The 26,623-nt window shown below is 41.7% G+C and overlaps 1 protein-coding gene across 3 annotated transcripts in view; it reads left to right on the top strand.

Annotated features, from left to right (window-relative positions):
* WWTR1 (WW domain containing transcription regulator 1) overlaps nucleotides 1-26,623 on the top strand; it is a 136,445-nt gene that overhangs the window by 57,877 nt on the left and 51,945 nt on the right. For all 3 annotated transcript variants that reach the window (XM_058295139.2, XM_058295141.2, XM_058295140.2), the window contains exon 3: nucleotides 23,991-24,127. In XM_058295139.2, the coding sequence (XP_058151122.1) occupies nucleotides 23,991-24,127 (137 nt within the window). The remainder of the gene's footprint in view (nucleotides 1-23,990; nucleotides 24,128-26,623) is intronic.

Below are 26,623 nucleotides of genomic sequence, written 5' to 3'. Positions count from 1 at the left end.
AATTGTTTTTCACTGCCTTGTAGTTTGAGCATTTGAATCATATCTTTCAGAACACAGCGAGAGAAAAGTGCCATTCCTTCTGCCCCTCTCTCATGTTCTCTTTCTCTCTCTCTCTCTCAATATCTGAGTCAACCTTCCCAGCTATATTGGACCTAAAAACGTTAATCTCTGAGTAGTGGGTCGGCCCAGCCAGCCAGTAGGCGCCCAGAGCCCATCTTAACCATTGTGGATGCAAACCAGGCAGGAGGCAACTTGCGCAGTAAGCAGATGGCTGGGGCTGGGAACCCAGCAGCCTGCATTTGTTTAGAAAGTGGTGTCTTGTTCTGCACAGGGCCTGCAGAGGGATTTGGGTTCCACTTTCAACCATACTTTTTTTTCTTATAATTTTAGATTCAGATTCTTAAGAATCTGAATATCCATTCTTTTCTTCAAAGGGACACTAAAAGAAGATTAAAGAAAATTTCAAGAGTTGCAATGGCTCTGGTGGTAGGCAGAGTGGGGTCCAAATCCCTTTGCTACTTATGAACTATGAAGCTTTTAGGCAAGTCTCTTAAACCTTTTGAGCCTCAGTTTCCTCATTCACAAATTGGGAATAATTCCTTTCTTCTAGGATAATTGAGATTATTAAATGGGATAATGATACCATTAAAATTCTGGGCATTCTGTAGGAGTGATAGCTTCAAGAGTGTGCTTGCAGTCAGGTGTTCTGGACTTTGGTTCTGCTCCGATGTCTCACGCTGTTAATTCCTAATACGACATGCTGCTGAGAAAAAAACATAGAAGAAGACATCTGTGGGGAGCGTTTACCTTTTTGACTTGTCCTACGTCAAACACTAATCCCTGCCTTAGGCTCGGTCACACCTGCAGGGACCAGTCCCTCTCCACTTGAGATGGACCATTGGCAACCCACCTGATGGATGCACGTGCTTGAATACAGATGATAGTTATTTTAAGTGACAGAGGTACAGAAAAATCTGTATCTACAATCGTATTTGTGAAGGGGAGGCTTATTTGCTTTAGGAAAATTAATGACTCACTTTTCAGAAAGATTTGCTGCAGAATTATTTGTCAAAAGAAGCACTCTACATGCATTTAAAATAGAATTGAGGGAAGCAGATGTGGCTCAACTGATAGAACATCTGCCTACCATATAGGAGATCCAGGGTTCGAACCCAGGGCTCCTGGTCTGTGTGGTGAGCTGACCCACATGTAGTGCTGCCACGCACAAGAAGTGCCGTGCCATGCAGGGGTGTCCCGTGTGTAGGGGAGCCCCATATGCAAGGAGTCTGCCCTACAAGGAGAGCCACCCTGCAAGGAGAGCCGCCCGACATGGAAAAAAAAACGCAGCCTGCCCAGGGGTGGTGCCCCACACACAGATAGCTGATGCAGCAAGATGACGCAACAAAAAGAAACAAAGATTCTCGGTGCCGCTGAGAATGCAAGTGGACCTAGAAGAACACACAGCAAGTGGACACAAGAGAGCAGACAATGGGGAGGGGGGAGAAGGGGAGAGAAATAAATAAATCTTAAAAAAAAAAACAAACTGAAGCCAGCTAACCAAACAAAAGGATTCCAGCATGAATTTTTGGTGACACCAGGTAAAATGCACGTGTATCCAAGAGCGGGGCTCCTTGCTTTTCTTCCAGGTGTCCTTCCCAGGGCAGTCTAGTGTGTTGGCATCATTTCCTATTTTATGTCTTAAGCTTCATTTCAGAATGCTTGTGCTGACGATAATGAGTACATCTTCAAATGTTTATTTTAGTTTTTTTTCTCTCTTTTATAGTAGATCCTTGGGGCATGGAAAATGTTAGGAAGCAGCATGGAGTAGAGTCTTTATTGTCAGCATGAGTCTTGTGTCTTTGAGTCTTTTTCATCTTCTCTTTCCTCATCAGTAAAATACTATGTCTACAGTTACTGAGTCCAATAATGATAGCTAACATGTATTAAACAGTTATGTGTACCAGGCCCTATGCTAAGAACTTGACATGCTTTAGTAAATTTAATCTCAAGATAATTTCAGGGGGTAGACTATTTCGTTCTAATAATAATGGTAGCTAATGTTTATTGATGGCTTTCTATTTGCTTGGCTTTGCTTTAAGATCTTGGCTTGTCTTAGGTATAGGTGGGAAACCAAGGCACAGAGAGGTTAAGTATCTTGTCCAAATCTGCAAAACTAGTAAATGCAGAAGCTAGTATTGGAACACAGATGGTTTAGCTCCAGGGGCTCTTAACCACTATGCGATAACCCTGTTTTACATGTAAAGAAACCGAGAAAGAAAGCTAGTAAGTGGCAGAGCTGGCTTTCAAATCAGGTTCTTTCTAATTCCCCTGCCCAGACTGTTCCTATTATATCTGGCCTCAAAGTCTGAGGCTATAGGATTAGGTACTCTTCTGAGAGATTTTTGCTGGCTGTTGTCATAGCAGCAGAGAAAATGCATGTCAGGGGCAGATCCACCAGCAGGCTACTGCCCTAGAGTTGCTGTTGCTGTGCATTTAAAAATCTACAGCTTCTTGCTCCCAGAGGCGAGGGGGCTGAAGAGAAGCAAGCTCTCCGTTTCTAAGTTACTCAGTTCTCTGACCTGGCAGCAAGGTGAGCAGAAAGAGTTTACCTGGCAGAGCTGTGGTTCCAGGGCTTGCTTGGGTCTGGGGAGGACTTTGGAAGGGTGAAGGCTAATTCCTCCATAGAGAATGGTCCAGAAGAAAAAGTGAATTCCTGAGGCCTGTGGAGGGATCAGTGGCGGCAACTTAGCAAGCAGGGCAGGAAGACGAGAGCTTGTCTTTGGAAAACTCCCCAACAACATTCTGGTTTCAGAACAGACTTCATTTCTCTAAGGACACTTACCATCCCCTTTTCTAATTCTTGTTCTCCCTGGAGGAAAGAGGAAAGTGTGTCATTTGACTTTATTTACAAAGAAGTGTAATTCCAAGTCTGTTATGGTTCTCCAAGCTCTTCCCATTTAGGGAGAACTTTGAAACATCATGTGAAGGGTTGATTGGGAAAGAATTCAAGACAAAAAAAAATTTTTTTTTTTTTTAATAACTTGAGGCCAAAAAGACTTGGAAAGGATTTTTGTTGTTGTTGTTGATAACGGGAGAATACCACAAAATGTACTGTTTTGGTATTTTATTCTACAAATTTTCAAGCATGCAAGCAGAGGGAATAGTACCCCCTTCCTAGATTTAAAGATTAACATTTGTCATATTTTTTAACTGAAGTATTTTCACGCAAATAGTAGATATGCTCCTTTACCCTGAAATAATTCAATAGGTATCTCTAAAAAAATAAAGGCATTTTCTTTCATAATAAAATTAGCATTTTCATGCCTAACCAAAGTAACAATAAATTTTTTCTTTTTAATTGAAACATTTTCAAACCTGAAAAAGTGTTGAAAATAGTGTACCCTTCCTTCATCTAGAATAGATTAAGCAATTGTTAATATTTTGCTACCTTTTTCTGTGTGTATCCTTTTTTAAATGAACTGTTTTGAAAGCAAGTTACAGATAACATGAGATTTCACCCTATTTCTGCATCCATCTCCTAAGAATAAAGCATCCTTTTACAAAATAACAAACACCACTGTCACAATTAAGAAAATTAACCTTAATTCAATATTAGAACCTATTATATGGCCTTATTTAGATTTCTCCAGTTCTTCCAACTCTTTTGTAGCTGTTTGTGTTGCTTTTAATTGCTGTTTCTTTAATCTTTTTCGATTCACAACTCTCCCCTCCCCCTACTTTCCATTTCGTTAGTTTTTCGCCCTTTTTTTTTTTGAGAATTCAGGCCAACATTCTGCATGGTGTCCTTACAATTAATCTAGGTGATCTTTTCTTTTTTTTTGACAATGCTATGTAAGTGATTTTGTGAATTTCTTATTGTATCATATTGGTACATATAATTTCTTAATATCATCTAATACCCAGAGCATACTCAAGTTGCCCCAGTTGTCCTTAATGTGTTTTATACCTTGATGTCTTCAAACAAGGTACATGTTTTCAACTATTTTTAATAAAACAAAGTAGAAAAATGAACTACCACATTCTGATTTGGCAACCATATCCCTTTTTCTTTTCCAGAAATTACTTTTTAAAAATTGAGGTGATTGTTTTAATTATTTTTAAAAATGAAGAGTAACATACACAGAGAAACGTATATAAATCATAAGCTTCCTGCTTGATGAGTTTTCACAAATTGAATGCTCTCACGAAACCAGCTCAGACCAAGAAACATTCCCAGCTCCTCTAAGACGCACCCTCCTGCCCCTTCCAGACAGTGGCGCCCCCCAAGGACAACCATTCTCCTGACACCCAGTTGCATGGGTTTGTTGGCCTGTTGAAAATGATTCTTTTTTCTGCGAAAGGGAGCACAAAGTAGAGAAACCATAAAAGATATGTATACTTAATTAGGAATTATGAATGCCCACCTTCAATCAAAGACATTTAAAATGATACACTATATATTTTTTCGCACAAAACAATTCCCACAACATTGTTTTACAGAATGGTTTAATTCAGTATCTCCTCTTGCTTCCTGAGAATTGGGATTTCATCCAAAAACGCTAAAGGTTAAGTTATCAATAGAACTCAAAAGGCATGTTGTTTCCATTTGTGTAAGTCGTTTAACGTTTTTTAAGTCCACGCATATGTTAACAATGGAGGCAGTCAATTACAGGGGAGCTTAGCAAGGCATTCTTAGAGTTCTCTTCAGTGGTGAGCAGTGTCCAAGTGAATTCAAGGAAAAAAGAGCAACTCTTTTTATGGAAGGAAATTATTTTAATTAGTAACTCTCAAAGCATAATAAACAGTCAAATTATTCTGAAATCTCCTGGCTTTTGGGCAAGTAATTACAAAAAACATGCAGTTTAAAAAAAAAGAAAACTATGATGGGGCATGTGTAGCCAATTAAACACAAGCAATTACATTATGAGGGCGTCATGAAAATTGCACGGTGTATTAGCACTGTGGAAGAGCATGCAGCCTGTATGTTAGCAATAAAGCCTGCAGACACAAGTCTTTTTGAGCCCAAGTTAGTTTCCGTGATCTTCTAACTCCAGACTTTTTGCTAGACTCTTTGACTCTGCCATTGCTAACAGGTAACTTTCTAATGGGGAGAATTGGAGACATGCTAATATTTGATGTCTAGTGAAGCCTTCTTTACTGGTCTACCCCAAGTGAATCGGGTCATGTGGATCCTGCATTCTCCATCTGGGTGATATGACAATAGGCACAGGATTGTGTCTTGGCTGTGTGTTCCTAGGGTTGTTTTAGGGGGAATAGGAGTTTACTTTCACTGGCATGGTTTTCAGCATGGCATGCCCTAGAAACATCAGTGGCTAAGTGACTTGCTAAAGTTAGAAAGTAAGGCTGAACAGCTGGGTTGATGGCCTTGTGCTCGGTTCCCACCAGTTGTTTCAAGGGGATGGAGAGGAGCCACCCAGAGTGCTTTGCAGCAGCTGTGACCTCGAGCCAAAGGAAGTTACATTTCGAAAGTATGCTAAGAATACACGTGCATAGGCTCCTGCTTTTAAAATAAACATGAAGGCTGAAAGCTTCTGGGGCAAACAGCTTAGTTCGCTTTTTTAAACCTCAGGTTTAATTTCAAACTATCATATATGGAAACTTGTATGTGTGTACTTCAGGTATCGCTATATGCCTACTTATATGCATCCATCTTGATCATCTATCTATATCGATCTCTCATCCATCTATCTATCATGTGCCAAACATCTGTCTTCTATCGTATATTTATCTATAACCCGTCATCTACCTACTTCTCTATGAATCATCTGTCATCATCAGCTCTCTATTTCTGTATTAGCTGCACTTTGGATAAACTTTTTCTTTGTGGCATGTTCTGAAACTAGGAGGACCTCATAGCCTCATACTCACATTTGCTCAATGAATCTCAATAGGAACTGCCTGTAATTGCTTAATTCTGGTCATTTTAATATGAAAATATTGCTGTAATGTTTGAAGCATAGTGGGTGTTCACACCATACTGCTGAATTGAATTTGAAGCCATGCCTGGAATAAATACCACAAACAATATAGTCTGTAATTTAGTTGCTAGAATGTAACCCAGAGGGCCTTAGAGATTAAGTGAGGAAAGGATTAAATTTAAAATGAGTTGGGTTAAGCTAATTTAAATCTAGAGCCTTTTATTTGCATAGGTAATGTATAAATTTCTTGGAGGGAAATATAACAGTTTCCCAAACATGTTTGATAAGAGAACCCTTTTTGAGGGTAATGTTATGGGACTAATATCAGGTCAATCATGCTCGAGGTTACTCTGATGGATAACTGTACCTCCTCACAGACAGTGTGGCCAAGCCCGAAAACTTGTGCAATCTGCGAAGTAGACAGCAAGGTGGAAGTCCCACGTGGGGCCCTTTCACAGAGTGATGTGGTAGGCTCAGAAATGTCCCTGGTTGCCTCACAGTGACTTAGTGTTGCCCATCCTTCACACAAACTTCCATTGTCACAAAATAATTATTGTCGGTATTACAAGAATTCCAGATTAGATCTCAATTGTCTGGCTTACCTTAGCCTTCTCTGTAGGAAAATTTAATGTGAGGGAACATTTTGATGCAAACTAAGAAACTATCAATGGTTCATTTAGATAGTCACGTAAAGTCAAGTCTCTATCGTTTTCTCTCTTGATTACCCCTCAGTGTAGTATAATAGGCTTCTACCTCTTATCACATTAGGCAAGATATGATACATTAGCATTTGTATATTTTTTTCTGGACTTTTGTGTCAATCATCACATTTATTATGTGTCTAAGTTTGCAAATGTGGACCTTTTCTCAAAATCATTTAAAATGACTGCACATCCTAACCCACATGAATTGTTTCTTCCAACATAACTATTTTTTAGAGCACATCACAAAAACGTAGTTTTGTGTAAATGTCAAAAGTGTAAAATGTTATTTTGAAAACTGAAGGTAGTAATTTAGGAAAATGGGGATTTATCCCCACTACTATTTTTTTAATGTACCTGTTGAATTTCAGTTAATAGTTATAGTTATGATCAATTATAAAGGCTAGTGATCTAATATAGAATGAACTCACTTATTGTATAAAACATCAACTTCTATTTAAATATGTTCCCCAGTAACCAACACTGATAAAAACTACAGGCAAGTCAGGCTGAACATGTTATTGTCAAAGGCTGGTTCCCAAAGGGCAGGCTGTGGCTTTCCCAGAGGCAGGGTCCCCAGTGCTGGCTGGTTCCAGTAAGTGTCCCAGTTACTCGTTGCTACATTTGCATCTCTAAAAAACTCCAGAGTCATTTTACCTCTTCCTTTTAAATCATAGCTGAGCGTTTGGGTTCTCTTTTGTGCCACAAAAAAAACCCCACTTTTTAAAAGTGGTAGTTGTATGTCTTCCTCTACTCTCTCCCTAACTTCAACTATTGGCTCATCTGGAGCCAATTTGCTTTTCTGTCACGAGAATCTCTGTTCTTGACAGTCTGGGATTGATTAAAACCAGGCAGTTAAAAGGTCAGCGTTGCAGGCAAGTTCGCACACTACGTGACTCAAAGGCTTCAGGAGGGACGAGGAGAGATGGTGGTGTGTTATTGACTCAGGAGAAGGAAGACGCTATCTCGGGGGGCCACTTCCTCCGAGGGACTGAGTCTGCAGGAGGTGTTGTTCTGGGACAAAGTTAGGCTGTCAGCAGCACTAACTGTCCATACCCTCTTTCCTTCCTTCCTTATGATCCTGCACTTCAGCCTGTTTTGATTCATAGGCAGTATTATGTATAGAAAAAATGCCAGATTGGACTATTAAGACAAGATTTGAACCCCTGTTCTGCCAGAAACCTGAGGATTTTGTTGAAGCCCCTTAACTTCTCTTACCTCAGCTTCTGGATCTTAAAAATGGAGATAATAAACTTGTCGTGTGAGGATCAAATTAAGATAATTTTTGAAGCTATAAAGTACTATATAAATGCCAACTATTATTATTGTGACTATTATGACATACGACTGATCTGAATCATTATTATCATGACTCATTCATGTGAATCATTATTACCATTTCATTCATTCATTCACCAAGCATTTACTGTCTGCTCTCTGCCAGATGTGTGGGGCACCTTCACTGTCCTTGGTAAGTAGCATCTAGTAGAGACTCAATTCACCAGTTTGCTGAACCAAACAAGAATGAACTGATAATTTTAAAAACATTTTTATTGTGATAATACATATAAGACATATATATGACGCACATCTCCCCATTTTAACCACTTTCATGTATACAATTTAGTGATATTAAGTAGCATAATATTGTTCTACATCGTCACCATCCATTACCAAAACTTTTATCCGCCCCAAAGAGAAACTCTGTACCCATTAAGCACTTCGATACAGAGAAGCAAAATGATTTGCTGAAGGCAACCCATTAAGTGTGCTCATTCCTTCCTTCCTTTATTCAGCCATTTATGCCATGAATAGTTCTTGAATATTTGCTGTATGCCAGGCCTTCTACACTCAATCCATAGTTGGAACTAAAGAGAAGTTGAGGGCTTATTTAGTCTTCTTTCATTTCAACAGTGTTTTAAAAAGTCTCATGGAAAGGAAAAACCTAAGTGCATCCTGGAAAGAAAATACCATTTCCTCTGATGATTAGTATCGGCTATATCCTGTTTCATTCCTTGTACAGAGTTCCTCTACAAGTCAATGGGAATTGCGTAAAGGGTCTGAAGGCAGGATGTGCCTTGGAGTGGCATGAAAAGGAGTCTTGCGGTTGGTCACCAGACTAAATTTAAACCCTTATTTGTAGTGAGTATGTAATTAAAGTGAAAAATGAAAAATACAGCTGCATGGGTGGGTTTCTACATGAAACTTCCTGCAGTAAAAAATGAAAAGAGTCGGGGGGACAAGAGGAAAACACATATAGTTACATGAGGTATGATGCATTGTCTTTCCTAAGGACAAAGACATTTTCATCCTCATCTTTCTTTCTAGATACAATAAGCACCTCTCCCTGCTGGATTAGGCAGATGACACAGTAACAGTACTGCAGCTGGGAGTCTCCAAAGCTGACAGGTGCCGGATAGATGAGGCCCCAGATTGTCCTGCTGAGTTCCACAGTGCGGCAAGGGATGGGCCGTGCCTGCTCTGCGCGAGGGGAGGGCTTGCCTGTTGACTCTTTCAGATTCTCCCACTTGCTCAAACAGCTGCCAGAGGCAGCCGTAAAGTACTGCTTAATTATAGAATTGCCTTTGATCCTCTTTATCCCTTCCTTTTTTTCCTTCCTCCTTTTACATCCGTCCCTGGTTCAGAACACCTTTAGGCGAAACATTCGTAGGAGCATTATGGTGGAGCCTTTTTCAACTCAGTTTGGGGACTGACAAGATTTTCAACCCCATACTCGAGCTGTGGAATAATTTTCGGGGACCTTAGTTAGCAGTTATGGGTGCAAATATGGAATGCAACATTATTTTTAAGCATGAAGTGGGTTTGTTTGTGGTGGGGAGGGGATAGCACCCTCATTCTATTTTTCTGCTTAAAAAGAATATTTTTTATACAAAATGAAGAAAGTACACAGAAATCAAAAGGTATGAATATAGCCCATTTATATATATATAAATATATATATGTGTGTGTGTGTGTATGTATGTATATATGTGTGAATGTATACACACGCACATCCCAAAATGGGATTATGTCACATACCAAAATGGGATTATGTTTGCTTGGCAATATATTGCAGGCATGTTCCCATTTTAACAAATATGGATCTGTGTTGTTTATAATGGTTGCTCACTGTTCCATTGTGTGGCTGCATTCTATCATTATGCAGTTAAGATATAAAGAAAACTGCAGTGGATGTCCTTGCACATACATTTTGCATACTCTTTGTATTGATTGGGAATTTTGTTTGACTGTGATTAACAGGGATGGGAAGTGAAATAGAAGTGCTTTTTTTTCTTTAACCTTAAAGAAATCTGAAATAAGTCAATCAAGGACTGGCCTGATGACATCAAATGATCCTATTTTTCCTCTTTGTCATCCTTAGTTTATTTCTTCCATTCCTCATGTTTCAAGAACACTGCCATAGCACTAGCCAACATGTCCATATTCCAAGCGGGAGGAAAATGGAAGGGTAGAAAGGAGAAAAGTCTGTGTATTCATTCTATTTAAAGAGTTTCCCCAGTAGTCTCACACAACACTTCTATTATATTTCATTGTCCAGAAGTTAGTCTCATGACCATCCAGAAGAAGGGGAGAGCTGCTTTTCAGAAGCAAACAGCCATCTCTGTCATATCATAGGAGAAGTGAATGCTGGATCAAAACTTTTTAAAGGCTTTTGTTATGTATTGGCAGATGATGGTACAGAAAGATGGTACCAAGTTAAAGTCTCAATTTATGTGAAAATTATCCTTAGTAAGGCTGCATATTATCTTATTTAAAATGGTCCTGTCATGGACATTGTAAACCTAGGAATTTTTTAAAGCTATTTTCTTGAAGCTTTTTTCTTGTGTATAAATCATGCAGTCTGCAGAGGATGAGGTGGAGCGTTACTACTTGACTAATATTTGCAACTTTTTTCTTTAGTATCTATGTCTATATGAGTAGAACATTCATTCCAAATACTGGAAAGACATTTACCAGAGAGGTGATTTATTCACAAATATTTCTTCTACTTCTAAACAAACTTATTTGGAGGCTGCTGGTTGATTTAATAAACTGACCAAACTTTGACTCTCCCCTATTTTGAAAAATCTCCCTGCCTCCTTATCTTTCTTTATCTTGCATATGTTAGGGAATAGAATACATTGCTATTCAAAGTTAGAAAAGTGTTCAGGCGAGGGACTTGGCCCAGTGGTTAGGGCGTCCATCTACCACATGGGAGGTCCGCGGTTCAAACCCCGGGCCTCCTTGACCCCTGTGGAGCTGGCCCATGCACAGTACTGATGTGCACAAGGAGTGCCCTCCCACACAGGGGTGTCCCCCCCATAGGGGAGCCCCACCCTCAAGGAGTGCGCCCCGTAAGGAGAGCTGCCCAGCATGAAAGAAAGTGCAGCCTGCCCAGGAATGATGCCGCCCACATGGAGAGCTGACACAACAAGATGACGCAGCAAAAAGAAACACAGATTCCCGTGCCGCTGACAACAACAGAAGCGGACAAAGAAGACGACGCAGCAAATAGACACAGAGAACAGACAACCAGGGGTGGGGGCGGGGGGGGGGGATTAAAAAAAATGTTCAAAGTATTACTTTCACTAAGAGATCTTAAGGAAAATACATGTTTATTGTAATGCTACTTTTCAGTCAGAACTAACTTAAAAAACTACATGTGGCAGTGTGACTCTGGATAAAGAATAGATGAGCATACCTTGTGTATTCTTGTAGACTTTCTCTAAGTTTAAAAACGTATCAAAATTAGGGAAGTGAATGTGACTCAAGCAGTTGGGCACCCACCTACCACATGGGAGGCCCTGGTTTGGTTCCCGTTGCTTTCCAAAGAAGATGGGCAAGACAGCAAGCTGATGGGATGGCATGGTGAGCTGATGCAACAAGCTGATGCAATGAGGAGACACAATGAGGAAACACAATGAGAGATACAACAAGCAGGGAGGGGCGGTGGCTCAAGCAATTGGGTGCATCCCTCGTACATTGGAGGTCCCAGATTTGGTTCCTGGTGCCTCCTAAAAAGAAGACAAGCAGACATAGAGAGCACATAACAGACAGACTTGAGAGTAGACAGTGAGCACAAACAAATGGGGGAGGGAGGGTGAGAAATAAATAAATCTTTAAAAAAATCAAAATTAAGTGTTTTATGTACACAAAATAGATGTTTATTTTATGTGTGAATTTATGCCAACTACTTAAGCAAGGAAAAGAGAGGCTTTGGGTGGGAAAATAAGGCATAATTGAAAGATATATGTTTCTGTACTTTGTTAAAGAAACAAACTTAAAGCAATCTTATGTTAAAAAAAAAAATCAACATTTACCTGTGGGTACACAGCTACTCCATTGGGTTTTGCATGAACATGCTTTGGATAAAACTACACTACTCTCCCCCACCCCCTTACTGCTAAAATTGTTTTTCCATTAGTTGAAGTCACAGAATGCTTCAAAGCTTTTTGCATTTTTGTGCCCCCACATTTTGGAACTATTGTCTCCTTGTAAATGATTTTAAATTAACCTACAACTTCGTGAGCATTTCTCTGTTAGGAAAAATCTTTTGGTGGCATTTGATCTCCTCATTCTTTTGGCTTCAAGTTTAAAAATCCTCTTTCTACTTTAAATGCGAGCCTGAAAATCTAGTGCTGACATGTTGGGCTCAGTTTCGACCAGAATGCCTAACAAGGGCGCTGAAGGAATTGCAGCTGGATCCGTTGCCAGCTTTTCTTGTGGAGTTGGAGAGGGCATCTGAGGCTTGGGGGCTACCTGGTCATGTTGTGTTTTAAGATTATTTCTGTCCCTAGATCAATTCTTACTTAGCCAGTCAGACTACATAAACTCAAGTACAGGTATGCGCATACTGAGGCGATATTGCGGTTCCGTTCCAGACCACTGCCATAAAGCGAGTCACATGACGTTTTTGGTTCCCCAGCGCATATAAGTTATGTTCATGCTATACTGTAGTCTATTAAGTGTGCAATAGCATTATGTCTAAAAAAACAATGTACATACCTTAATTAAAATGTGACACAGGCACAAAGTGAGCACAAGCTTTTGGAAAAATGGTGCCAATAACTTGCTCAACACAGGGTTGCACAAACCTTCAAAAAGCGCACTATTTGCGAAGAGCAGTAAATTGAGGTGCCATGAAGTGACCTATGTCTGTATATCTGTAGTTTGTTTTTTTAAGAGAGTAAATTGATGTCTGTCATTATTTTCCGCATTTCTTGAAGTCCGTGTATCGTAGGGTGTTTGTTGTTCTTCTACATTCTCATTACCCACACCCCTTTCAATAGTTTGGCAGGTTTTCATAAGTGAAAGGAAGGGAACTAATATTGAGAGAGTTTGGTGTAAGCTGTCACTTTGGTAGGTACTGTTGTTATTTGATGAAATACTAAAACAGCCCCATGAAATGGATGTTCTTAGGACCATTTTATAGGGCAGGAAACTGAGGTTCAGAGATGTTAAATAAAGATACAGTGGTCTCATCAGTCAATGGAAGAGGCAAGGTCCAAACCCACGGCACCACTCTGCCTCATTTGAGTCATACTTTCAGTCAAAGGTGCCAAGAAATACATGTTAAGAAACTTTATGGACTGAGTTTAAAACACGAAACATAAGTCATGTTGCCCCGGGGATTATTTTCAAGGCTATCAGGTGGCGCCCTCTGTCCCTGGCCTCCGAAGCCTAATCAGTTCCTTTTAATGCCTTAATTTCTGTCTTCATTCCTTCACATCACCTCTAGCTTAATAGGACCCTGAAAAGACCCCTGAAAGACCCCTCCACTCCCTCTCCAGATTCCGGGGCTCCTGTCAGCCTTTTCTCTGCTTTTATTAGCATGGTGCCTTTCAAATGTATGCAGAAAGAGTTTCTAATGGCCAGAGCCCAGGGTGGGTCATCCTCTTCCCAGAATTAAAACACACACACAGCCAGCCAAAAGGCATTGAACCTCTTCGAATGAGTAGAGGAGCAACTAGGCAAACCCAGAGTTTTTTGTTTTAAGGAGAACTTGCCCGCATTTTTGGCGAGTGACATTTGGCCCTGTTAGAAAGAGGATAAAGGAGTACAGTGCAGTTTTAGCCTTAATCACATTTGGGGTCGCTTAGGAGCCGGGCAAGCTGTGTGTCCATATCCTAGTTAAGAACAACTGGAAAAACAACATGTTAAAAACATGTGTTGGGGCACAGAGCGCCTGGAAAAACAATTTTTGAAGTATTTTAGCATGTCGAGCAGTTTGGTGGTTTAAAAACAAACTTCTTTTTAAAATTGGTTGCGAGATTAAAGCTGCTTCCCAGATGTCCAAGGCAGCTCATAGGAGGACCGTATCTAACACGCAGCTATCGAGGTAGAATAACGGGCTGTGGACTGGTTGTGAAAATAACAGCAGCAGAGTCTGCTCTTCACCACAGAACCCTATTTCACTGCTGCCACCTCCCCACCGATTGGATTGTCAGCTCCTAGAGGGCCAGTGCAAGGTCATCTTCTCGTATGTCCATCCTGAGCAGAAGACCAGAAGACACTGCCGGCACTCGGCACCACATGCGTATTTAAATGGCGTGAATTCAACAGTACACATGCAGCAAATTCCAGCATATGTGTTTGGGTACAGCATCATTTCATCTAGAGATGGGCCAAAAAAATAGCATCATATCCCAACCTTGGAATGAACTGGCTCTGCTGGACGTATTGAAAGATAATATAATAGACACAAAACGTAGTATCCTCTACATTATGGGCCATTTAAAGGATTTTCAGTGGTAATTTTCACCGCTTTTAACAAAACTTATTTTGGAACCAAATCCCCACAGAAGATCTAGCCCCCACTATAAATGCTTATCACATAAATAAATGGATAAGTGCATTCTGCTTCTTACTGATAATTCTAGAATTCACACATTCATAAAGAGCCTCATCGTTTTCTCCATTTCTCATTCCCATCCCACGTCTTTGTGAGAAAGGAGAAAAGTGGAATAAAGACTCTACCAAGTGCTATTTTGTACTTGATATCTGGAAATAATAAAAACCTAGTAAAACAAACTCTTATAATTTTATTCAGTTTCAACATGATAAACTTAGAGTGATTTATAGATTGTTTAATGGCATTACTGATCCTGATGTGAGAAGAGAGAAAGAAGCTCGGTGTTGATAATAAAATTGCCAGCTACGCAGGCAGATTTCCTCAGTATGCCTCTTGCCTTAAAGCAAACAAGCAAACAAAAACTTCCAGTCCTTTTCTTTTTCTTGTTTTTTTTTCTGGGAGTAGGAAAAATGAGATTAAGCAAGAGTTTGGTTCAGTGTGCAGAGGCAGAGTCAGGTCTGCCTGTGTTGGGTGACGGGGGTCGGGGGAAGCTCGGAGCAGATGATGGGGTGTCTCTAACACAGTGGCTGACCGCTCACCCCCTGAAATGAGGCCCGTGAGTCACACCGTGGGGCGGTGGGATGAGTCACTGGCTTCCCAAAGTGGTTTTCTCCGAGAAGTGGCACAGTCATAGTGTCCCCCTCTCTCCCACCCCAGGGACAAAACTCTGGTAAATAAAGCTCTGCAGGAACCACGAGTGTTACTGTCCCAAGTCTGCTGCTTGTGCTTTTTGAACCTGGTGGAGCAAGTTTGCTAGAATGAGTCTGCAGAAATGTCAGAGGTGCCCTGTGGGAAGGATTTGAGGTCGATATAGCACCACAGCTGGCCACGGCGGAAGGGCTCAGAGACCTTTCACGCTATTTCTGCTGCTGCTGCTAGTTTAGACAAGTGGAGGCTTCTTGGCAAGGCCGTGATGGAAGTTGAGGATTAGAGCCTGGTAGTTAAAAATAAAATCCCCGCCATTCACTCGGAATTCCAGAGAATCCTGAAATTTTTTGAATTGGCAAGTGAATGTGAATGGTACAGTCTGGAAGCTTGTATCAAAATAATGCTAATGTCTTTTATTAGTGGGTCCTTAAACAAATCCCCTATTTATATATACGTTATTATTCCTGTGTCATACACTGCAGCAATGTTTGATGAACTGCCTAAGTGAAAATCTGACTGAAACCTTTTAAAGAAAGATGGGCTTTCTCATCCAGCATGTTTGTGTTATGTGGCCAGTCACATTTATTGTATGGCACAAGAGTCAATTTGTATAGCTTTGGAGCTTAAATGCTGAGCAAAGTGAATGTTTTGCTAACATTCATGTGTCAGCTATGTACATTTGCAGCCTGACTTTTACCTCTTTGTATCCTTTTTTCCTGATGCATTGGCCTGGTGAGTGCTGGTGTTGTTTAGGATTTGGACGTAATGGGAGAAGAATTGTGGCCAGTAATAATATGGTGAAACCCCACTGGGACAAGGAGTTCTCAGTTGGGGTAACACAGGAGGAAGAATGATACCTTGGGGAAGGAGGTTGATCGCTTTATGAATAAAATACAACCTAAGTAACATGTCTTTCAGCCACGTGAAGAGGCGACACTTTATTTCCCATTGTCAGTGGATTCAAGTTCCAAAGGGGACTCCCTGTTGTGCACGTGGACAGATAGGGTTATGCCGACGGGAACAGTCTGCGGATGGTTGCGGCGAGAGGTTCAGGTGGAGTTACAGGCTTAGATGCAGGTCGTGAGCTGAGCGCCCACTGCCATGGAGCTCCCACTCTCCTTCTGGTTTCAGAAGACTGGCCAGAAAAGTACCTGGAAAAAGAATGCATATCTGGGCCTGCGAGAATTAATAAGTGTACTTTCCAGCTGTCTTTGTTTTGTGGTTAAAACTCATCTCTGGTGTGAGCTGCAAGACCTAAGTGTCGTTGACAAGAAACACAAAACACCAACTCAAACAAAAACAAAACCATACATGCATACATACATAAAAAAAGGGCTGTTCAAAGAAACGCAATACATGATGTCGTTTCTTAGATCTTGAAATTTAAATAACAACACACTGCTAGCATGTTTAGTTTAATTAATTAACGAATTATTTTTATTTCTCTCCCCTTCCCACTCCCCCCCCAGTTGTCTGCTTTCTGTGTCCATTTGCAGTGTGTTCTTCTGTGTCCGCCTGTATCCTTGTCAGTGGCATGGGGAATCTGTCTCTTTCTGTTGCTGTCATCTTGCTGCGTCAGCTCTCTGTGTGCAGCACCACACCTGGGCGGGCCGTGCTTTTTTCGTGCTGGGCAGCTCTCCTTACCAGGTGCACTCCTTGTGCCTGGGGCTCCCCTGTACCTGGGACACCCTGCGTGGCACGGCACTCCTTGCGCGCATCAGCACTGCGCATGGGCCAGCTCATCACACAGGCCAGGGGGCCCTGGGTTTGAACCCTGGATCTCCCATGTGGTAGGCAGACGCTCTATCATTGAACCAAATCCGTTTCCCTAGTTTAATTTAAATTAAATTCTAAAGGCAGAATTTATCTCTTAAATACAATTAAAAAGTTAACCAGCTTTTGCATATTTGTACTCTAATTGTAGCTGAGGAAATTTTCAAAATTTTAATGGAAGTCTTGGGCAAGTTTTCTTGAGATTAAAAATTGACATAATATTTGTTGCCTGCTGACAGCAGGTCAGATTTACTTGGCAAGCACTATCTGGAACTTTATCAGCCTCATCCAAATCTGTTTCAACTTCCATTTTTACACTGATGGTTTTAATTCAGCTGTTGTGAAGGTTTACAAAAAGCCAGTTGCAAAACAATTCATATAAGCAATTTTTGCATACACTTGTTATAACATTAAGAGGGTAGTGGAATGGATTAATAAAACATTTTTTTAAAAGTCTGACTTTTAAAAATAAGAGGATTTATGTATGCCTTACATTGGGCTTGTAAAGATTATGGAGATTATGGGGATACTTGATTTTTTAAAGAGCCTCCTATGTGCAAAGTACTTGTGCCTTACCATGTCATTTCTGTCTTAAGAAGAGCTGCCCATTCTATTGAAAGAGAAATCTGAGCACATAAAAAAGGGAGTGAAGAAGAGGTTAAAGAGGAACTGAAATTATCAAGGGGTTGAAGAGATGTAGCATTGAGTGTGAGCTGGTATTTGAACCAGTTGGCCTTGGTTTTATCAAGCCAGGCTACACTTAAATTCCCTTCTTAGTGTTCTCTATCTAGGTGGGTCTATCTACCTATCTAGGTGGTTAAAGTATAAAAGAGGCAGGTTGGAGGTTGCTTCTAAGTCCTAAAAGTTCTGTTTTGATAATAGGGAGCTCTGAACAACAGCTGACATTCGTATGAAGTTCTAATATATTTTAAAAAGTGGAGGCATAGAGGACGGGGAATAAAAGCAAAACCCATGTTTGAAGACTCCATCTCTGCCCCTAGAAATAAGTAGAGTACTGCTAGGAACTCTTATTTTTTTTCCCCAAATGAAGCATTTGTAATCATTCCTATTTTTATATCTTTTGTAGGCTTCCAGCAATACAAAATGTATTACATAGGCCTTCTCTATTTCAGAAAGTCTTTGTTGTATGGCTTCCTTCCATAAAGTTAGTGTACTAGGTCATGAACTGGAGGGTAATTTCATCCAAGAGCACCAGGCCTTTTCCTGGGTGGTTAGAAGCCTATGCGTTCTATTTTTACAGCTTAAGATTTTATCTTTGCTTCTAATGGTACTGCCTCTAGCCAGGGTTTTTATATTTGCAAAATGCTTTTCACTTTTATACCTGGTTCAGAGTAGGTGAACAGTCCATACTTGTTGAATAAACTTGAGCCAAATGTTGTCAGTTTCGCCCTTGACGCTAGCGCTGTCTTCTCTGCGTTTGCTCAGTGGGCTTAGAAAGCCCCTGGAATCTGTGCCTGTGGCAGTCAGAGAGGTCCAGCACAGACCTACTTTTCCCTCACAACAAGGAACCAGCGCATATGCTATCTGTTTTACTCTTGTCTCCCAGATATTGGTGCTGAGACTGGGGTTGGTTAAATGGCTTGCTTGGCCAGTTGAGGTCACGTGGGATCAGAGCCAGCAATAAAACCCAGGTGTGTGTGACTCTGAGACTGTGGCCTTTGCAGGGCCCAGAGTGTCTCAAGGTCGGCGGCCCTGTCTGCGAGATGCCTGTATGAATAGGACTTTTATTTCATGGGCAATGAGGAGCCTGGACTTAGAGGTGACTTAGATTCCAGCTGGCCTTGGAGGTTGGCGTCTGAAGGTGGGGTGTAGAATAGATTGTGAGAGAAGATGGGAGCTAGGATGGATGGGGGAAGGAAAACTAGAAAGACTGGAGGAGGGAGAGCCGGGAGGCCCCTGAGCTCATTGAGGTGAAAGGTCTTGAAGGACTGGAGAGGACTGCAGCGAAGTTAAGGCTCCCTAGAGACTGGTGGGAGGGGCTCAGTCAGGGAGGGGAGGGTGACCAGGGACGGGTGGTGCTGCCACCAGCTAGATAAAGGGATTGCAGAAGAACTACTGGAGGAGTCAAATGAGTCACCAGCCAGATAGTTCTGCTGATTCCAATGACATTTTAACCCCAAACAGAGTTTTCCTAATAAATAATAAATAAGTATGGCTTTCTAAATTTGGCTGTACTGAAGAAAATATTGATATAAGAGGGAGAAATTATTTCACACAACACAGTTTTCCATAAGCTACCATTTCCAGCCAAATGTCTACTCAGAAAAGTGCTGACTTTCCTTGCACCTTGGTCGGCCTCAGACACTGGGAGCTGACACCCTGTCCTGACCTGGGCGGTTTTCTAAGAAGGAACTCCTGAGATGGTGGAGGTGAGGAGTTGGTTTGGTTTTTCTGCAACTGTGAAATGAAGAGGCTGTCTGGGAAGTCATTGTAAAAGAGCCTCCAAAGGATATGGAAAAGACCCCCCACACACACACATTGGTTATAGGGAAATCCTTTCAGGGACTTTGTTCTCTTCCCTCCCCTCCTCTCCCCTGCCCTCCTGCTCCCCTCCCCTCCCCTCTCCTCCTTCTCTCTCCTCTCCTCCCCACTTCCCCTCCCCTCCCTTACTCCCTCCCCTCCTCTTTTCTCCTCCTCCCTCCTCTTCAAAAAAACCTTTTTTGTTGTCAAGCAAAGTTTTCTCTCCCCTGGGGAAGTGGTATTCTTTTTCTTTATAAAGGACAGGAGACCAGGTAATTGATTCCATTTCCCTTCTTACTTTGTCCATGCAAAGATAAGAGCCAAATCTGCATTTTATCTTTAATAACTTTTTAGCACCCTGTGTCCTAAGCATCTATGTGTCAGTTTTCCTTTTTGTACAGTCATGAGTATTGTTGTTTCTACTAGTTAGGAAAACAATGCATATTCACTGCTAAAAACCTGGAAAATACAGAAGAGTTTAGGTAAGAGAAAAAAATTCCCAGTGACCCTCTATGGCTTGAAGATATCGTGGTAAATAGTGTGTATTTTTCCTTTAATTTCATTTTCAAGTATTAAGATTGACTATACAAATTATCCTGTTCACCCACCACCCAGCTCAAAGAAACACAACATTTCCAGAAGCCTCCCTGGAGCTGCCCTCTCCCAGCTACTACCCTTCACTCTCCTGACTTCTAACAACAGATAACCCTTTTTGCCCAGTTTTGCACTTTATTTAAAGAGACTCATTGAGTAGATTCTCTTTTGTGTCTGGCTTTTGCTCAACATTATGCCTGGGAGATTCATCCATGTTGTATGTAGCAATGGTTCATTCTCTTTTGTTATCCCATTTGTGACACCACCATTTATGAATCCTGGTTCCTGTTGATGGGCCTTCGAGCAGCTCCCAGTTTCTGGCTATTATGAATAAGGCTGCTATGAACATTCTAGGGTTTGTCTTTTCTTTAAATTTCCATAGTTTACCACACTCTATGCCCACCAAGCAACAAAAGCAACTGTACTTTTAAAACAGCAGAGATAGTCTCTTGAAGTAGAGCCTGGAAGGGAGTGAAACTAGGGAGGAAGGGGGGAGTCGTAGGAAGTGGGAATTAATCTGGTAAATTACAGGTCCTGGCAAACAGAAGGTAACACTGAGAAACATGAGAAAGGAAATGACTCAGTAACTTTGAGAGAGGGAGCAGAGATGAGACAGCAGAATGAAAGAGTGGATGGCTATCCAGGGTTTGGGATGGGTGAGTGGTGGTGCCTGAGGCAGTAAATGATTTGAACAATAGAAGTTAGTTTTCAAATCAGATCATCAACAGTGTATCAAGCCTCTTATGAGCAATACCCTCTTCCTTTTTTGCATTCAGACACTGGAACTACCTTTGGCACCCTGGAAGCTGAGCCTTACTTATAAACTTATTTCAGTTTGACAGTCTGCAGAGCTGGCAGTTGGAGTGGCTTTTCTTCTCAGAGTTGTTTTTGGAGCAATGAGAGCCCTGAGCTCCAGAAAGGCACTCTCTTGTACTCTAGTCTTTGGGGACCATAGTGACGGACACTTTTAATTAACAAATCAGCCGGGAACGACTTTTAGAAGCGTGGGCTGGGGTGTGGAGTTGGGAGGGTGGTGGGTGGCACGGGGCGAGTTGTACATCTGGGCCAGGGAGAGGGCAGGAGTGTCCATGCAGAAAGCCTTGCCCTCGGTCTCTGGGGACGGAGGCTCGGCCAGCTGCAGTGGCCCCCGTTAGGCGAGCTGGGCTTCATCCACCTCGTCAGGAGTGTCAGGAGCCGGCTGTCAGCCCTGGGTGCCCCTGCCCTGTGCGGGCTCAGGAGCCCCAGCCCGCTTGTTCCGGGTGGGAGGGGATGTGGCGAGCCCCGCGCTGGGGCAGAGAGCACGAGCCTTAGGGAGTGCGGCATCCCGGTGTCTGTCCTCCCACCACTGGTAGCTTCTGACCACAGCAGTGTCCTCAGATGTTTTCCATTGTTACCTACATCTCAGTGGGTCCTGAGCTGATATTGCTTCCAACGCAGCATCAATATCTAGGGTGGCAGAGGATCTAGAAAAGGGTCATAAAAGAGAGAAGGGGCCTTCTGCCTCCTAGTACCGTAGCAGGAAGTATTTATGTAGGACATGCCTACCTCGGAATACATTTTTTAAAATAGTACAAGTCTTCAAGGAATAGCTGAAGTGTTTCTTATCTTTAATTACTTCGCCAAAGGGAGTTTACTTAACTCTGGCATCCCCATCAATTGGTTCCTTACTCTGAAGGCGGGTGACAAACCCCCCCTGAGGCTGGCTGTGAGTTTTTACATGCCCAGAAGTTTCACAAAAGGATTTTTTGAAAGCGTGAAACAGGATTACAATTGTTGAACTGAAGATGTCACTAAGACCATTGTTTCTTGTTTGTTTCTTGGAAAAAAAAAAAAGTTTACGCTTTGGGAAATTATTTTTATCTCCTTAGTTTCTTCCGTATCCATTTTTATGCTTTTCTTAACAAGATAGTCTTGACTCTTTTTATTGCTCCCAGTTCATTTTTGTCTTTTTTTTTTTTTTTTGGTTCTTTTCCTATTTTGTTTTGTCTTTTCTTCAAGATTTATTTATTTATCCCCCCCTCCCCCATTGTCTGCTCTCTGTGTCCATTTGCTATATGTTCTTCTGTGTCTCTGCTTGTTTTCTCCTTAGGCGGGTCCAGGAACTGATCCTGGGACTTTCTGGAGTGGGAGAGAGGCGATCATTCTCCTGCGCCACCCCAGCTCCCTGGTCTGCTGTGTCTCTCCTTGTCTCTCTTCTGTGTCTCATTTTTGTTGCGTCATCTTGCTGCTCCAGCTCTCTGCTTAGGCCAGCTTGCCATGTGGGCCAGCACTCCTGTGCGGGCTAGCTCGTCACGTGGGCCAGTTCTCCTCTCCAGCCTGCTCACTGCATGGCCAGCTTGCCTTTCACCAAGAGGCCCTGGGAATCGAACCCTGGACCTCACATGGTAGACAGGAGCCCATTCGCTTGAGCCACATCTGCTTCCCTTTTCCTGTTTCTTGACATGAAGACTAATGACGGCATTTACAGTATTTAAACTCAACAATTACACTTATCAAGGCTGACTTTTTCATCACACATTTAAAGGCCTTTTGGAAAAAAAGTTCAAGTTTTCATGCAAGGCAATGGATGAGCTCCCCTGGTCAACAGTGTGAGGCAGCAACTTCAAATTTTGAATGAAGAAATGAAGATTTTAGCAGTGGCAGAATTTAAAGGTGAGGGAACAGGAGCAAATGAAAACAAAACAGATACAAATCCATTGCAAGAGGTTTCTACACCTAGGAATAAATCTAATGATAGCAATAGTGGTTTCCTGGGGGAAAAAAAGATTCAGAGGAGGTCATCGTTATTTGAAATGCAGTGTGTTTAATAGAGAGACCGCTGGCATGCCTTTTCATGTCTGACTCAGGAAGGGTCAACAGTGTGTGGGGGTTGACATTGCCAAAGGTTTGGAAAAGACAGACCTAGTTGCATAGCTCGGAACAAAGGGGTAACATTTAGTTTCTGCTGTCATAGTTGGTCGTCTTTGATGGATAGGGACAGATCTCTGATACTGCTCGTGAAGCAACTTACTGGTATCAGATGAATCTGCTCATCTTTGAAAGAAAAAGATAATAAACACTCATAAAAGATAGAGCTTGCTGGAGTTGGACAGGGTCCGTAACCCACCAGAAATGACTTGGGATGCCCTGTGGGAGGTGGGAGGTAGTGCTGAGTTCCCTGCCTACTTTTCTAAGGACACACTGGAAAGCCCTTGGCTGAACCCTAGGTTGTACTGTTTCTCTAAGATTAAGTCATAATAACAAGCATTAGAAATTGAGTATCATCAAAAGTCAAATCATGTCTTCTGCCCCAGAAACCTTCATGCACCACCATCTAACTTTCTCCGTAAACTGGCCCTTGCCTACCTTCTGACACTAATTTCCTGCCCATTTTTATCCTTCCGATACGTCGTTGTTTCCTTGCTTGATAGAAGGCAAGCTTCTTGAGGGTTTTGTGTATCACCTTTGTGGACCTGACAGTGCCTCGCATTTAGTAAGAGCTCAGGAATACCTTGTTTACCAGGTTGGTTACAAGGCCCATCTTTAGCTGTGTCGAGGCCGAGGTGTCCTCATTCATTAGGTCAATTACATGAGCTCGAAGAGTGTGGGAGGACTGGTGCATCCTGCTTCAGGAGAGGAGCTCCCGCTGCGGCATCCATTGCTTGTATGGCTGGGAGGCTCCGGAGGTGCTGGGGAGTGCAGTCTCCTCAGGGATTGGTGGGGGGGTCCCCTGGGGCTTGTCCATGTTCAGGCAGAAAACCCACTTGCTGCTATTAGGGGCAACCCAGGCATCTAAATTATGTTGCTTGTGTTCAGAGAGTCCCCTGTAAAATGCTCATGTGACCAATCTGGATGGAAGGATAGATTGGCCAACGCTGAGTGTGGATGAAGACAAACACAATTTGTCAGTCACTAGTAAGCAGATCCTCAGGGAAGAGCCAGGGCACTTAACTGTTAGGCTGTTTTAGGTGATGGTGATAATGATGCTTGCAATTAAAAAGATAATTGTGTTCCTTCTTTTAGTCACATAGAAAAAATCACCACGTGGCAAGATCCTAGGAAGGCGATGAATCAGCCCCTGAATCATATGAGCCTCCACCCTGCTGCCACTTCCACGCCAGTCCCCCAGAGGTCCATGGCCGTGTCTCAGCCAAATCTCGGTAAGCCCAAGCTTTCCTCTGATCTGCGTAAACAAGTGTTCAACCAAGGGGCTGTGGAGTGCAGAGGCAGCTCTGGTTGTCTCAGTGCCTCTTCGTGGTCCTGATAGAGTTTTCCTCTTTCTCTTGGCTCTGGAGTTCCCTTCCGCTGCCCTTGCCTTCTTTGCTTGGCCGCTTTGCCGCCTAGTTCATGGTACTGCTTCCGAGGTCTACGCTGTAGTTCCAGCATCCCTCTCAAGTGCCTTTACTGGAGTTCTTTGAAAAATAACCTTGGCCTCCTGCCTTCATCCAGATTATGGTAGTCTGGATGTGAATTTCAGAGAATTTCCCTTTCTGTGAATTTAATCCACAAGTCTGCCAAATGGCACAATTCTGGCCTTAGAATGAACTGCTGCATAATGCATGGCTGACACCAGACTTGGGGACTTCATGACTTTTCTCATTAAATCCATGGAACACCCTACAGTAAGTAACAGAATTTCCACTTTGTAAACGAGGAAACGTTTCCAACTCACACGACTTGTGGGTAGCAGAGCCGGAGTTTGAAGTGAGGTTGATCTGCCTTTAGAATGCTTTTAACCATTATGTAATCTGCAGGTGGCTTCTCCCATAGCTGTCCTGGGACATTATTGGCTCCCTTTTTGCATATCATTTAGAATATTTAGGTATGATTTTAAAGACTTGGGACAAAATATTTTCTGCTAATTGCCTTTACTTCAAAAGAACTAAAATTTTGCCCACTGGAGATAATCAGATGTGAATTTAATAGACTGCAGCAACACAACTAACCAGATTTTTTTCTTGGTAGTTATTCTCCCCCGCCTCCACCCCCTTCTCCCAAGGGCTAAAAATGAAAGAGGCTGGTATTAAAGTTTTATAAAAGGTGGTGCTGTTTAAAGATATTTCCATTTAAGACCAGATATTCAGATACTGCTTTATACATAAAACAGTTGATTTGAAGGAGTGAAAAGAATCTCCTGCTGGATTTTCAGGAATGAACAGAATAAAAATGGAAGAGTTATTCCTGGCTCCCCTTCCCTCTGGCTGTGGCTTAGCCAAACTGAGTATGAACTCAAGTAGCCCTGAGTCAGCTTCAAGTGAATATGCTGTCCGTTCTTCCAGGAAGTCTGGACTTAGTAGTTTAAAGCTTGCAGATGTAAAATATAGTCAAAAAGCAAATGACTTGGAATAACCTCGGTTGTGTTCCTTATCTAAAAGGCAGATCACAGAGAACGGCACGAATGCTCCTACCAGCAGTGGTAAGCTAAAACTTTCCTTGAGTCATTTGCTCCAAATATAAAAGAGCTCATGTAGAAAGCCGATCCGAGTATAATGAAGAAACCCCAAATTAGGTGGTATTAGAATTAGTGTGGAGGTTTCTCTAAATGATTTAACTTCCATCAACGATTCTAAAAACTGATTATTGAAGTATTAACTTTAAAATTAATTATAATCGAAAATGATTGTTCATAGACTTGGTAAAAAAAATTCAGACAAGTCAAGGGAGTGTTCAAAAAGGGAGTCTTCCCCTGAACAGCATTTTTTCAGTACCCCCTGATTTGATTCTGGGAGCCCGCAAATGTTTCCAGTTTTCTGTGTGTATATTATTCACACAAACACTAGCACCTTGCATTTTTTTTTCATTTCTATATCCATACAAATGGATAGCTGCTTCATTCTTCTAAATAAATTGCCTAATAATCTAGTGTATTGATATACTGTGATTTACATATCTAGTCCCCATATCATGGATATTTAAGTTATCATTGTGTTACTAGTACATCGAATACGGGAGTCATCGTCCTTGTTTATGATCTTTTGTGCACTCTCATTAATTTTATAAAATTATGCAATAAGAAGGATGTGGACTAGCTAATTAAATAAAAAGGACCTTTAAATGCTTGAAACTTGATGTTGTGAGTTGGCCTTCACACCCGCATACACAAGGCCCAATTGCACTAGTAAAATCCATCTAAAGAAGTTGTAATCTAAGAGTCTGGAGTAAGGTTTACCTAGGGCTGGATAAAATATCTTATTTTCCAGAAATCGAAAAAATCAGGGCAATACGTTTTCAAGACATTTACTCTGGGACTTTTCCAACAATATTTGAACATTTGCCTATTATGAAGTGTGTTGCTAGCCTATGGAGAATTGCAGATGTGTCCCAAGGATGGAAATATACTGGGGAAAGCCAAGTAAGCTCCAAAGACCAGGGAATAATTTAGAGTCACAATATGGTCTTAATCATCAATGATTTACTTAGAATATTTCACTTCAAGCTCTGCCTGTGATTCACACTCTTTATTATCAACCTTTAAAAATAAAAAGTGCAAGTCGTCGTCGTCTTTTTTTCAAGTGGAATGTTAGCTGACAAATAAGTGACAAATATTGAACTGTCCCTTTCAATAGAATGTACTTATGTACGTGAGAAAATGATGTAAAAATACAGTGACTAACATATTCTTGATATCAGATGATAAAACTAGTACCTAAATGGCA

The sequence above is a fragment of the Dasypus novemcinctus genome, chromosome 4, assembly GCF_030445035.2.
Source record: "Dasypus novemcinctus isolate mDasNov1 chromosome 4, mDasNov1.1.hap2, whole genome shotgun sequence".
NCBI lineage: Eukaryota > Metazoa > Chordata > Mammalia > Cingulata > Dasypodidae > Dasypus > Dasypus novemcinctus.
This window is presented reverse-complemented; position numbering and strand designations above follow the sequence as displayed.